The 13,380-nt window shown below is 42.9% G+C and overlaps 1 protein-coding gene across 3 annotated transcripts; it reads left to right on the forward strand.

Annotated features, from left to right (window-relative positions):
• Positions 1 to 1,246: 1,246 nt before the first annotated feature.
• LOC125027582 lies at positions 1,247 to 5,844 on the forward strand. Of its 3 annotated transcripts, none has more exons than XM_047616685.1 (4): positions 1,247 to 1,263; positions 3,772 to 3,995; positions 4,268 to 4,355; positions 4,469 to 5,844. In XM_047616685.1, exons 2-4 carry the CDS (start codon positions 3,799 to 3,801, stop codon positions 5,591 to 5,593), a joined length of 1,410 nt encoding a protein of 469 aa, XP_047472641.1. In that variant the 5' UTR covers positions 1,247 to 1,263; positions 3,772 to 3,798; the 3' UTR covers positions 5,594 to 5,844. The 3 variants fall into 3 exon arrangements, with proteins under 3 accessions (XP_047472641.1, XP_047472640.1, XP_047472642.1); XM_047616684.1 differs by lacking the exon at positions 1,247 to 1,263 and adding an exon at positions 2,336 to 2,441; XM_047616686.1 differs by lacking the exon at positions 1,247 to 1,263 and having other exon boundaries at positions 3,746 to 3,995.
• Positions 5,845 to 13,380: the final 7,536 nt, after the last annotated feature.

A 13,380-nucleotide genomic window follows, 5' to 3' on the forward strand; every position in this document is an offset into this window, starting at 1 on the left:
GATGTCATGATGAAGATGCGCCTTTCCCCTTCATTCCCATGCGAGACCCGCGTCAGCCTCTTGAGACTTTGTTAGTAAATATTGTTGTATAAATAAATGTATTCAGCTGTATGTGTATTTCATCTTATGGGTTCTCTTTCTCTGAACTAATGTATCTGGTTGGCTATGTGTGTGTGTGTTTGTGTGTGTGTGTCCCAAGCCACATCGGCATCAGAGGGAACGAGCTTGCTGACAGACTAGCCGTCGCTGGCAGGGGTATGCCCCCATATCCCATGACGATAAAACCGAGCCGAAAATTACTTATGGAGAAGTGTGCCTTGGTCGGTCGTACCTTCCTACGGCAGCTCCACAGAGAGGAAACGAGAACCTCCCCCTCGGCCAGCTGGTACTCAGACGCCACAGGCTCTGAACCACTGGCACTCTCTGAAGTAAGCAACAGAGGTACCGAAGTCATTCTTCACAGAATGCGCCTAGGTTACCACTGTGCATGGCAGATTATCCCAACAATCGAACGCGATGAATGGTGCTGCAAGCACAGCGGCAAGCCGAACGCCACACTAGTCCACTACCTAGAAAATTGTGACCATACACAATTCCTGAGACAGGGACCGCCCACAACAGCCGCCGTGCTGGTAAAGAGGCTATGCGAAATGCTTACACCATGGCGGCAGGAGCGTCTGCTGGCAATCCCGCCGCCACGGTAAGCATCGAGTGTCAGACAATAAAATGAGACAGCCGTAAAAAGCTGACACAGGCCGGGCCATATTTAGAAAGCCCAGGCGAAGCTAGAACTTCGCAAATCATAAAGAAGGAGTAACATACACTCATCGGCTGGACTCTGACCGCAACACACCCGCTGTAATAAAGTTAATTTGACTACCGTGTGTTTACCTTAAACCACAACAGGCACACAGACGCGAACACGCCCGCTGACACACACCCACAGAATGCTAACGATAAGGGACGAAATATCCTGCGTCCACTCCTGTGCCACGCCTTCTCCACGCGAAGACAGGATGATTCTCTCTCTCTCTCTCTCTCTCTCTCTCTCTCTCTCTCTCTCTCGCTCTCGCTCTCTCTCTCTCTCTCTCTCTCTCTCTCTCTCTCTCTCTCTCTCTCTCTCTATCTATCTATCTCTCTCTCTCTTGTATATAAGTCTATATACGGACTGGCAACTCAACGACGCTCTCATAAGAAAATACTTGTCTAGGTCTCTCAGTCGCCCCCTGGACATTGCAAAGTAGAGGCTGTTAATCTGAAGTGGTAATTATAATCGTCTTTTTTCTGTGTAATACAGGTAGTATATACATATATACATATATACATATATATATATATAAATACATATATATATATGAATAAATATATATTTATGTATTTATATATGTGCATGTATATATATACTCTATATATACAGTTTATATATACAGATAGACAGAGAAAGCAATGTGTGTATGTATATATATATATATGTGTGTGTGTGTGTGTGTGTGTGTGTGTGTGTGTGTGTGTGTGTGTGTGTGTGTGTGTGTGTGTGTGTGTGTGTGTGTGTGTGTGAAAATATATGTAAGAATGTATGTATTTATTTATGTATATGAATATATTTACATAAATATATATATATATATATGTATATTTATATACATAGACACACACACACATATAAATATATATATATATATATATATATATATACTTATAATATAAGTATGTATTTAGAAAATTGTGACCATACACAATTCCTGAGACAGGGACCGCCCACAACAGCCGCCGTGCTGGTAAAGAGGCTATGCGAAATGCTTACACCATGGCGGCAGGAGCGTCTGCTGGCAATCCCGCCGCCACGGTAAGCATCGAGTGTCAGACAATAAAATGAGACAGCCGTAAAAAGCTGACACAGGCCGGGCCATATTTAGAAAGCCCAGGCGAAGCTAGAACTTCGCAAATCATAAAGAAGGAGTAACATACACTCATCGGCTGGACTCTGACCGCAACACACCCGCTGTAATAAAGTTAATTTGACTACCGTGTGTTTACCTTAAACCACAACAGGCACACAGACGCGAACACGCCCGCTGACACACACCCACAGAATGCTAACGATAAGGGACGAAATATCCTGCGTCCACTCCTGTGCCACGCCTTCTCCACGCGAAGACAGGATGATTCTCTCTCTCTCTCTCTCTCTCTCTCTCTCTCTCTCTCTCTCTCTCTCTCTCTCTCTCTCGCTCTCTCTCTCTCTCTCTCTCTCTCTCTCTCTCTCTCTCTCTCTCTCTCTCTCTCTCTCTCTCTCTCTCTCTCTCTCTCTCTATCTCTCTCTCTCTTGTATATAAGTCTATATACGGACTGGCAACTCAACGACGCTCTCATAAGAAAATACTTGTCTAGGTCTCTCAGTCGCCCCCTGGACATTGCAAAGTAGAGGCTGTTAATCTGAAGTGGTAATTATAATCGTCTTTTTTCTGTGTAATACAGGTAGTATATACATATATACATATATACATATATATATATAAATACATATATATATGAATAAATATATATTTATGTATTTATATATGTGCATGTATATATATACTTTATATATACAGTTTATATATACAGATAGACAGAGAAAGCAATGTGTGTATGTATATATATATATATATGTGTGTGTGTGTGTGTGTGTGTGTGTGTGTGTGTGTGTGTGTGTGTGTGTGTGTGTGTGTGTGTGTGTGTGTGTGTGTGTGTGAAAATATATGTAAGAATGTATGTATTTATTTATGTATATGAATATATTTACATAAATATATATATATATATATATATATATATATATATATATGTATATTTATATACATAGACACACACACACATATAAATATATATATATATATATATATATATATATATACTTATAATATAAGTATGTATTTATGTGTGTGTGTGTGAGCCTCCAACATAAGCACGCTGAAATGACACGACCCATCCTGTGAGGATCCTCGGATGGAAGGACCCCCTCCCCCCCACCTGATCCTGAAGGCCACAGTGGCGTTCGATGGGTGCGGTTGCCATGTCGACGAAATGAACGAAAAAATAGCAATCAAATACCTGCAAGAACGATTTCCATACGACCAAAATAATTAGATTTTGTTAAATTCCTTTATTCTTTGGGGTTCAAAATTTATAGTATTACTTCCGGTTCCTTTATTTTTGGGGGTGAAATTGGGAGAAAGAGAAAGTTTGTGGCTATTGAGTGAGGATGGCGGTGTTATACAACCCTCAAGGCTGAGGCTCGCCATGGCTATACCCATGAGGGGAGCCCCTATGCCGACTAAAGCCTGGGCGGGGCGCGAACCCTTCGTATTAAGATCCATAGATGTAACGGTATTTAGCAAAACTTAAGGGTGTTCTCTAAAGATTCCAATAGTATTTGCGAGATTTAAGGTTAGTCAATGGTATTTGGTGTGATTTAATGACATTTGAGTAAAGCTAATGTTAGTTTAGAAAATGTATGGGGTAATGAAGAATGATGGGAATACAATAATTCATTATTTGTGTTTACCGGATTTCTTACTCTCTCGATTATAGTTACCAAAGTGCCATAGACTGGAATTACGTCAGATTAAGCTATCACATCCTAACAGCAGCAAATATACACCATCTAATCATTCTTGTGTAAATGCTCAAAGATTTGCCAAAACCACGAATCCTCTATTTCTCCACCAGCGATTTCAAGTCCTCCCAACTCAGCATCATCATTCACTGAGACAAACCTCGCCTCCTCCGCAGCTCCGGCCGAGACCCCACGTAACCAGCATGACGGGAAGCGCGGCGAGAGGCGGTCAGGAGGACAAGGCCGCGGGTCGCTTGCTAAGACCGGCCAGCGAAGTGGAGAGTTTTTTCGAGACTTTCCAGACCCAAGGGACGTTCCTCACCGCCTACTGGATCACACTTCGCACGGCCGAGCCCCTGCAGGAGGCCAGCGTCGGGCTAGCGCTCCGCCATTTGTTCAGGTAAGTTCCTCGTTCTAATTCGCGGGAGGGGGGGGGGGGGTAGAATGGCGCATGAGAAATGAAATAATGATGGTGGTAATAAGGGTCATGGTGATATGATACGAATGCTAATATACATGGGTATATTACTTACTAAAGCAACTATATATTTTCTGACAAGTTCTCTGCTGCCATAGTCTCCTATGGCAATTTGCTCTGATGGAAAGAAAATCTTCCACAATGTCCGGCGTGAAGGCCAAACGTCCAGCCTTTGATTCCACTCTCTCCTGCAGGAAGGTGCCGCCCCTAAGGACGTGTTTCCGCAAGCGAGGCGACTGCATGTGGCTGTGCGAGATGGACGAGGAGGCCGTCGACTTCCAGGTGAGAAACCCTACATGCATTAAGAATTTCATGAGGTCATCGGTGGTTGAATTTAGTTTTATCATTTAACAGGAATTTACCTCCATAACATCAAAGTTCCCCTCGCCAACCAGGTCGAGGAGGAGGCGGACCCCAAGCGAGTGATGGAGGACCTGATGAGCCAGAGCTACGCCTCGCACGAGGGCCCCCTGTGGCGTGCCAGGCTGGTGCGCGGTGCCGCCGGCGAGGACTGTCCCCTGGAGGAGGTGCGGGCGTCCTTCCCTCACACGAGCCACCTTGTCCTCGGGAACCATCACGGCATCGCCGACGGAACCTCCAACGCCAGGACCTACAACCTCCTGCTCAGGATCCTCGATGACGTCATCGCCGGCAGGCCTATCGACGACCAGGAGCAGCTGGGCGAGATGGTCGTCCAGGAGGAGTTCAAAGCGATGGTCAGCGCCAAACTGCGTGAGCTTCAGAAGGACCCCGAAAACCTCCAGCGCTTGGTAGAGGAGAAAAAGAAAGTCATGACAAGCGTCCCCCTCCTGCTTCAGTGTTACCCGTCGGTCCAGGGAACAGAAAGGAAAACTGAACTCATCTTTGAGGAACTGGACGAAGACACGACGCACAGGTTCTTCCACAGATGCAAGAGTGAGGGCGTGTCCGTTGGAAGCGCCTTCACAGCGCTCATAAACGGAGCAACCATCGACCTGGCCAAGAAGGCCGGCCGCACGGACCAAACGTTCACACTGAACGAGTCACATGCGTTGGACGTGCGCCGGTTCCTCTCCGGCGACGCTTCGAGGCACCTCGGTGTCCACATCACGGTTCTCCATAACGCCGTCGAGGCCCCAGCGGCGTGGCGGGAGTCCTTCTGGGACTACGCAAGGACACTCCACCGCAGCCTCCACACCAACCTCAGTCAAGACGGGCATCTCCTTGAAAGTTGTATTAGAGAGGCGTCAGTGTCTACAGATGACGTAGGCAAAGCCACATCCCTATTTCCTCCTCCCTATGAAGACTCCGTGTGTACAAATATGAGGAACCTAGACGCTGTCTGCTCGGACGTCGCCGGGGAACACGTCCAGGCCACACGGATACTCAGGGGCGCCTCCAACTACACGTCAGCACATTTCTTCCACACTTTCCGCAGGAGATTCCTCTACAGCCTTTGTTCCTCTGCACACATCCTCCCGAGGGACGCCGCCAAGGCCCTCACTCGAGCCATCTTCGACAACTTGCGTTCTCTCGTGTGAAATTGTAGCCCTTTCGTGTTCTAAGACATCATATGTACTAAATCGGGAATTCAATTTAGGCAATTTTACATCAACCCTTCATGAAAGAAATTCAGCATATGAATTGGTACTGACATGACATTATTTTGTCGCCGTCTGTGTATGTGCCTTTCAGTATGCGATAATTTTGCCACTTTGCATACATGATTACTCACTGTACACGATGTACCTTTTGACATTCAAATTCAGGTAATAAAAACATTCTTTATCATCTGATGACGTTTGGCAGCACCTCTCCTCATCCTTCCCGACGTCCCTTTAAATGATTGACCTACTAGACAGGCTATTGCAATTGGTGCACGGATTATCAGGAAGTCAATTTGCAATAGGAGTGCCAACGTGACGAAAACTGAAATCGCCGAAGGGGGGGGGGGGGGTGGAGGGAGAGCCATGAATATTCAAAGAAATGCGGAATCTAATTAGCTATTTTGAATAAGAGAGTGTTTGTAACGAGGATGTATTTCTAACCTTTATAATAAATTAAAGTATTTTATCATAGCTTATTAATACAGTGTCCCCTTGGAAGGTTTACAGCTTTATAGAGTATTTCCCTCAAAGATTGATGATGTTCTTTCGAATAAGATATACCTTACTTTCCATATCATAATTTACTTTTTTCATATTAATATATCAGTTTTAAACGATAGTGTACACACACACACACACACATATACAATACACACACACACACACATACACACACACACACACACACACACACACACACATATATATATACATACACACACACACACACACACATACATATACACACACACACACACACACACACACACACACACACACATATATATATATATATATATATATATATATATATATATATATATATATCGTGTGTGTGTGTATTTCTCATACGAGTCACTACAGTATCTTTCCCCCAAACACTATAAAGTGAGATACACCAATGCAACAACGGTGCAGAATCCAAAATAGTGGAACAACAGCTCATCTCCTATGCCCCATCTTTGGCAACGTGGTATCGGCGCTTAATATAAACAAGCAAAGAAAATCATGAATAATTATCTAATATCCTATTCGTTGTTGAATTGAATGTTAACAATTAATCATTATAATTCACAATATAATAACTTTAAGGAATGAAATATAATTACGGCGATATAAATAATTTCCTTGTGAATCGCATACCCAATACGGAAATCTTTTAAATGGACCCAGAGTAGTGTACGTGAAAATTAAATGAAAAATTGAATTAGTCCAATATTTTGCGGAGAATTATATATGTGTCGGGTTATATGTCATCGATAGCATCATTATTTTGTACATTTTACCTCTCGTTCAGTCACTCAGGTCCTTTTAAGTCTCTTGTATAATGTTACTAAGTCTTAATCACGCTGTAGGATTTCGTGAAGTTTAATATGGATGAATATCTTTTCCTTCTCCCCCCCCCTCCCCCCCACCGTTAAAAAAGCTTGCGCACGGCCCTTGCGTCCTAAACATTATTTTGTTTTTTGTTTTCGAAGGTGTATATATATACATATATATATAGATATGTATATATGTATATATCATATGTATATGTATATGTATGTGTGAGGTCTCCGACCCTTCTCCCCCCACCATCCTGGACCGTAACTCCTCCCCCCCCCCCCCCTTATCCTCCTCACCCTTGTTTCCCTGAATCTCCCTTAGTCTCCCCTACCTCCCTTTTGCTTTAGTCTCCCCCTTTACTTTCTTCTCCAACCTTTTCCTCCCCCCCCTCTCTCTCTCTCTCTCCATTTCTCTCTCCACGTATCATCCTGACACCCATACCCTATTTACTCTTACTTGCTATCCTTCGTCTCTCCTAAATACTTTCATTCTCTTGCTCTCTCTTCTTCCTCGTTCATTTCCTCGTTCCCTTTCCTTTCATTTTCCTTTCCCCTTCCTAATCTTGCGTCCCTCCTTACTTTCTATCATGCTGATCTTTTCTCCTTCCCCATTCCGTCGTTATGCTATCATATCCTTTACTCGTTTTCTCCAATTCCTCTTTCACTCCTTTCGTTCATTTCTCTTCTCTTCTACTTTGTGATCTACGTTCTTCTGTATCTTTCTATCCCCCATACTAGTCTCCTCGCTTTCTACTCTTTCTATTCCCCCGTTGATCTTACTAATTTCTTTGATTTCCTCATTTCTTTCATTTTCATCTCTCGGTCCTTTAATTTCTCTCATTTTAGTCCTTTTCCTTAAGCTTTCGTCCTCACAACTACCCTCTACCCCGTACCCTAATACCCTACCTATCCCCTAGACACCCTTGATATCTGAACACCGAATCCTGAACCCCGAATCCCGAATCCCGAATCCCGAATCCCGAATCCTGAATCCCGAACTTGGGTAATCCAGCGGGCGGCCCTCAAGCACGTTGGAGATGATTCCTTCCCACACAACACGGATACATTGATACTGCCAAACCTTAAATTAAATGAAGTGTATAAATAAACTTATAACTGTAATTTCCCGAGTTTTCCTCTTTGAGCTTCAATGCTTCGAATTAGTGAGGTGACTTATTTTACGTGTTTTTACCGTGTTATTATATTATGTGCGGTCTTTTAAGGGTAGATGGGGATCATAATATAATCTATGCTCATTCTCTTATACACTGATTTTAATTCTTAATGATTTTGTCGTTTTTATTATTCGTTTTAGTACCAAACCCCTCCCCTTTTTTCCCCTACTATTTTCATTTTACGTTATTTTGTTTTTATCGTTTTAAAACTTGCTTAAATCCCTGGTTTTATAATTAATATTTTTTATTAGTCTTGGGTAACTGTTTTATGACTTTAGATTCTTTTTATATGTGTAAAACTTGCCACGTCACCACCTTAATTGTTTTTTTTTACTTATTAATGGGGGCTCACAGGTGATACTCGGGATAGGGAATATATTACGAATGACTTTTACCGTGTTATGACTTTTATTTTGGTAATCAAGAGTATCGTTTAATTTTTCTTACTTGCTGTGTTTTTAACATTACGTTAATCTTTCAATGTTCCTTTTTTAGTAGGTTTTTCACCTGATTGCTTTATCGTTCTATTAGTGTTTATTGTTAATATTTCATAGTGTTCAAAATGTATTCTTAATTATTTACTTTTTATCCTGTTCAAATAACTGTTACCACAGTGACGTGGCCTAACCTGTATAAATACACCTGCAAAATAAATCTGAAAGGAACACCACTCGTGTTCGAAACTCTGATGAGTAAACACCTTCCTTATAGCGCAGTAGCAACAAAAACAAAGTCTTGTGCCACTTGAGCTACCCTTGAGCCCGGGGCCTCTCGTCTCGCTTGACATTGTTGTTCCTGAGTTCTCTTAAAGTAAATTAAAATAAAGTAAAATCCTGTATTTGCAGAACATTTGTTGTGCTTTGCCAGCACCTTCAGTGCTCTTGCTTTGCAGGTGACACGAGGCTACAGTAGTAGTAGTCAGCACCCCACCCCAGACCCGCAGCTCTCTTCTACACCAGGGTAGCCCTTGTGGCTTTGACCCCTGGGTAGGGAGGCCCAGTAGTCTGGGGCGTCATTTGGGCGCACTTTTTCTTTGGTCCTGAAATCTTTTCCTTTATAATGTGACTTTCCTGAGCCTACCGGAGTTCCTCGGAACTCCCGTATTCGCTTGGGGGGTGGGCATTGAATTACCGTCCTTCGCCTAGGCAAGTTCGGCGGTAAGGAAGTGTCCCACACATAACTCGATCCCTCTGTGGTACTGGAGAACGCAACCAGGCTTCCACTGGGGGGGTAGAGGACGAAATACTGATTCACTCTCTTAGCTATTGCAGTTAGGTTGATAACAACAGTTAAGAGGTTTTTGTCCCTTCAGGACTACGACTTTGAGCAGAGGGGTCGGACCTGGTCCGATACCCAGAATGAATGACTCCCCGGCTACCCCTTCTCCTCCTAAAGGAGGAGGGGCGACTCATGACCACTCTCTGACTACGAACAATGGTACCCCCACTAATGACAAGACGAGACGACCAATTTTCACAATCCCCACCCAGAATGCAAGGTTCGCGAATGTAAAATGCGTGAATGAAAATCAGTCGCTTTTGAACGTGAACCCCTTTATCATCAAAAAGGTCCTTGATGGTCAAGTGGACGGCGACTTTGATTTTGTCAAAAAATTGCGAGATGGAAGCCTCCTTGTTAAAGTACAATACAACTCCCAGATTAAGGATTTACTTAAGCTGACGCAAATTCATGATCTTCGAGTTAAAGTAACTATCCCTATTGGCCCAAATACCTTTAAGGGAGTAATCTTTCACAGGGATTTGAGGACGATGGATGAAAGTGAAATTCTTGAGAGCATGAAGGACCAAGACGTAGTGGACGTTCATTGTATGACCAAGAAGGACGGGAATGTACGAACGAAAACTGGACTGTGTTTTTTTACCTTTGCTTTGAATAAAATCCCTGAATATGTCAATGTCGGTTATGAACGTGTTCAAGTAAGACCTTATGTCCAAAAGCCAATGCATTGTAATAGATGCCAAAAATTCGGACACACCTCATTAAGATGTATTGACAAAGATTCATCTAAATTTGTTTGCCGTAAATGTGCTGAAGCCCATGACACCATCACATGTATTAGCAAAATTTCTAAATGTGCTAACTGTGAAGGTCCCCATCATTCAGGATCTGCCGAGTGCAGCATCCTGAAGAAGGAGACTGAAACATTGGCATATATGAGAAAGCACGAAGTTAGTTATATTGAAGCTAAGAGGAAAGTGGAAAGTTTGACACACAAACCTGATACTTCCTATGCTGCAGCAGTAACTAGCAACACCCCTAGTGCAAGTGATGTCAGTCAGCAGCTTGTAGCCAAGGATAAAGAAATTGCTAAACTTAAACAAACGGTTAAGGAATTGAACATTAAAGTTTATCAGTTGACCAAATTGGTCGATCAAATGGCTGCATCAACCCAGCCAAAACATCTTAAGGAAGCTGATACTGAATCACAGTCCGGAGCGCACCTTCCCGTCCGGGCTACTCCTGTGAGGACTTCGTCTGACTCGCGATCGGTTTCTCGAGAGAGAAGCAGGTCGCAGTCTGTCAGTCGTCTCCCTCGCCAGGAGGTGCAGGACATGGAGGCTTCTGTCTCCAAACCATCCCGTGAGAGGTCCCCGGGAAGCGAGGGAGAGGAGGCGCCTCCCTCCCATAAAAAGAAAATTAAAACTGGTGGACAAGGCACTTCCAAACCCCATAAAACGTAATCATCGCGTCAACCATTATACAATGGAACTGTCGAAGTATTAGATCTAAAGTAAATGACCTTAAATTATTAGCCTCGTCCTATGCTCCCGATATTATAGTTCTCCAAGAAACTAATTTGACAAACCTCGTCTCTGACGAGGTCGTATCGCTCAGGAACTATCATTTATGTCGGAAGGATCGTGAGGGTAGGGGTGGAGGCGGAGTCGCCATGTACATCCACCAAAGCCTCCCTTTTACAGAAGTGACTATTGATTCTACTTTGGAGTTTGTCGCATGCAAAGTAAAAATTAATGGCACGTATCTGGCTATATGTTCAGTTTACTGTCCGCCTGATAAAGTGATAATCTATGATGAGCTTTTTGCTCTTCAGGAACGTCTGCCACAAAATAAAGTAATTTTAGGTGATTATAATGCTCATCATACGGTATGGGGTTCCCTACGGATGGATGGTAGAGGTGAGCAAGTAGTTAAGTTGACGGGTGGACGATAATACCGGGAATTTGAGCTTTATAGACATATCACTGGTCTCATCATCAGTAGCAGCCAAGTGCCTGTGGCACACCATTGACGACTCGTTGGGAAGCGATCATCTTCCTATCTTGATTAAATATTCATGCGACACAGTGAGAACGCCTTCAGCGCCTAAATTTAACGTAAAAAAAGCAGACTGGGTCGCCTTCACAAGGAGCGTCAAGCTCGAACTTGTTGGAGAAACCATTGATGATAAAGTAAACAATATTCAGAATTCGATTATAGAAGCAGCTTTGCTATCTATTCCTAAAACTTCGACAGATAGCGTTAAGCATAGAGTTCCATGGTGGACACCAGATTGCCGCAGGGCGCTGTGCCGACGCAATAAGGCCTACAGGCTTTTCCAAAATAACATCACAAATGAGAACTTTTGCAATTACAAACAAGCAAGAGCTAGGGCTCGTAGAGTAATAAGACAAGCAAAAAGAGACTCCTGGCGAAGCTTTGTCTCTACAATTAACAGCAATACAAAAATATCAGAGGTTTGGTCCACTATTAATAAAATAAATAAGAAAAAAACATCATTCAAAATTAACAACATCATAGAAGAGGGTAAAAATTTAGATTCACCTAGAGACATCGCTAATGCACTCGCCAGGCAGTTCTCTCATACAAGCAGCTCAGCAAACTACCATCACGCATTCCTGCCCATCAAGGAAGCGGCTGAGCTGCAACCAATTCACTTTGCCACAGGAGATGACTTTGATTACAATAAAGATCTTACAATGGATGAGCTTGTCCGAGCCCTAGAAGCCTGTAGAGGAACATCCCCAGGCCCCGATGAGATTCGATATGAGATGATGAAGCATCTTAATCATGATGACATGATTAAGTTGCTAGAAGTGTACAATGAAATTTGGAAAAGTCACACTTTTCCAAACTCATGGCACTTCGCCCACATCATTCCCATATTGAAAGGAGGGGGTAATCCCAGATTTGCCATCTCCTACCGCCCAATTGCGTTGACAAGTTGCTTATGCAAGGTCATGGAACGAATTGTTAATAGTAGGCTATTGCATTTTTTAAATTCCAGTAATTTACTAGTTGACGAGCAGTGCGGTTTCCGAAAGGGACGCCAAACTCTCGATCAGCTAGTAAAGCTGGACAGTCATATTCAAGAGGCAATTGCCAAAAAATATTTTTTGATTTCAGTATTTTTAGATATAGAAAAAGCCTACGACATGACATGGCGATATGGCCTACTCAGAAAACTTTATGCTTTCGGATTACGTGGAAACTTGCCTTGTTTTATTCAAAATTTCATTTCTGACAGAACGTTTTCTGTCAAATTGTTTTCTGACAATGTCACTTTTTCGGACATTTTTGTCCAGGCAAACGGGGTCCCACAAGGAAGTGTCTTGTCACCAACATTATTTTTATGTATGATAAATGACATCTTACCAGCTCCTCCTCGGAATCTTAAATACTCACTGTACGCTGATGATTGTGCATTATGGCATTCCAGCAATAATGCAGAATTCTCAGCAAATCGCATTCAATTGGCACTGATATGATTCATAACTGGGGCCTCCAGTGGGGTTTATTAAAGTTTTCCACTAGAAAGAGTATTGGGGTAATTTTTTCACATAGGAGGAAGTCGAACATCAGGCTAACTCTAGACAACCACCCAATACCTATTCAAAATTCTGCAAGATTTCTTGGGCTATTTTTTGATAGTAGACTCAATTGGAAAGACCACATTGGTCAGTTAAATAATAAATGTCAAAGAGCACTAAATTTATTAAAGTGCATTTCTGGTAATAAATGGGGAGCTGATAGACAGTCTTTGCTAATGGTATATAAAGCCCTGATTAGGTCTAAAGTAGACTATGGGTCAATCGTGTATGGTTCGGCATCAAAAACAAGTTTGAAAGGATTGGATGCTGTACAGAATGCTTGTTTGCGTGTGTGCCTTGGAGCCTTAAAATGTACTCGGATCGAGCGTCTTGAGGTGGAGTCAGGAGTAGCTCCCCTCCGACTCAGACGC

The sequence above is a fragment of the Penaeus chinensis genome, chromosome 7 (assembly GCF_019202785.1).
Source record: "Penaeus chinensis breed Huanghai No. 1 chromosome 7, ASM1920278v2, whole genome shotgun sequence".
Lineage (NCBI taxonomy): Eukaryota > Metazoa > Arthropoda > Malacostraca > Decapoda > Penaeidae > Penaeus > Penaeus chinensis.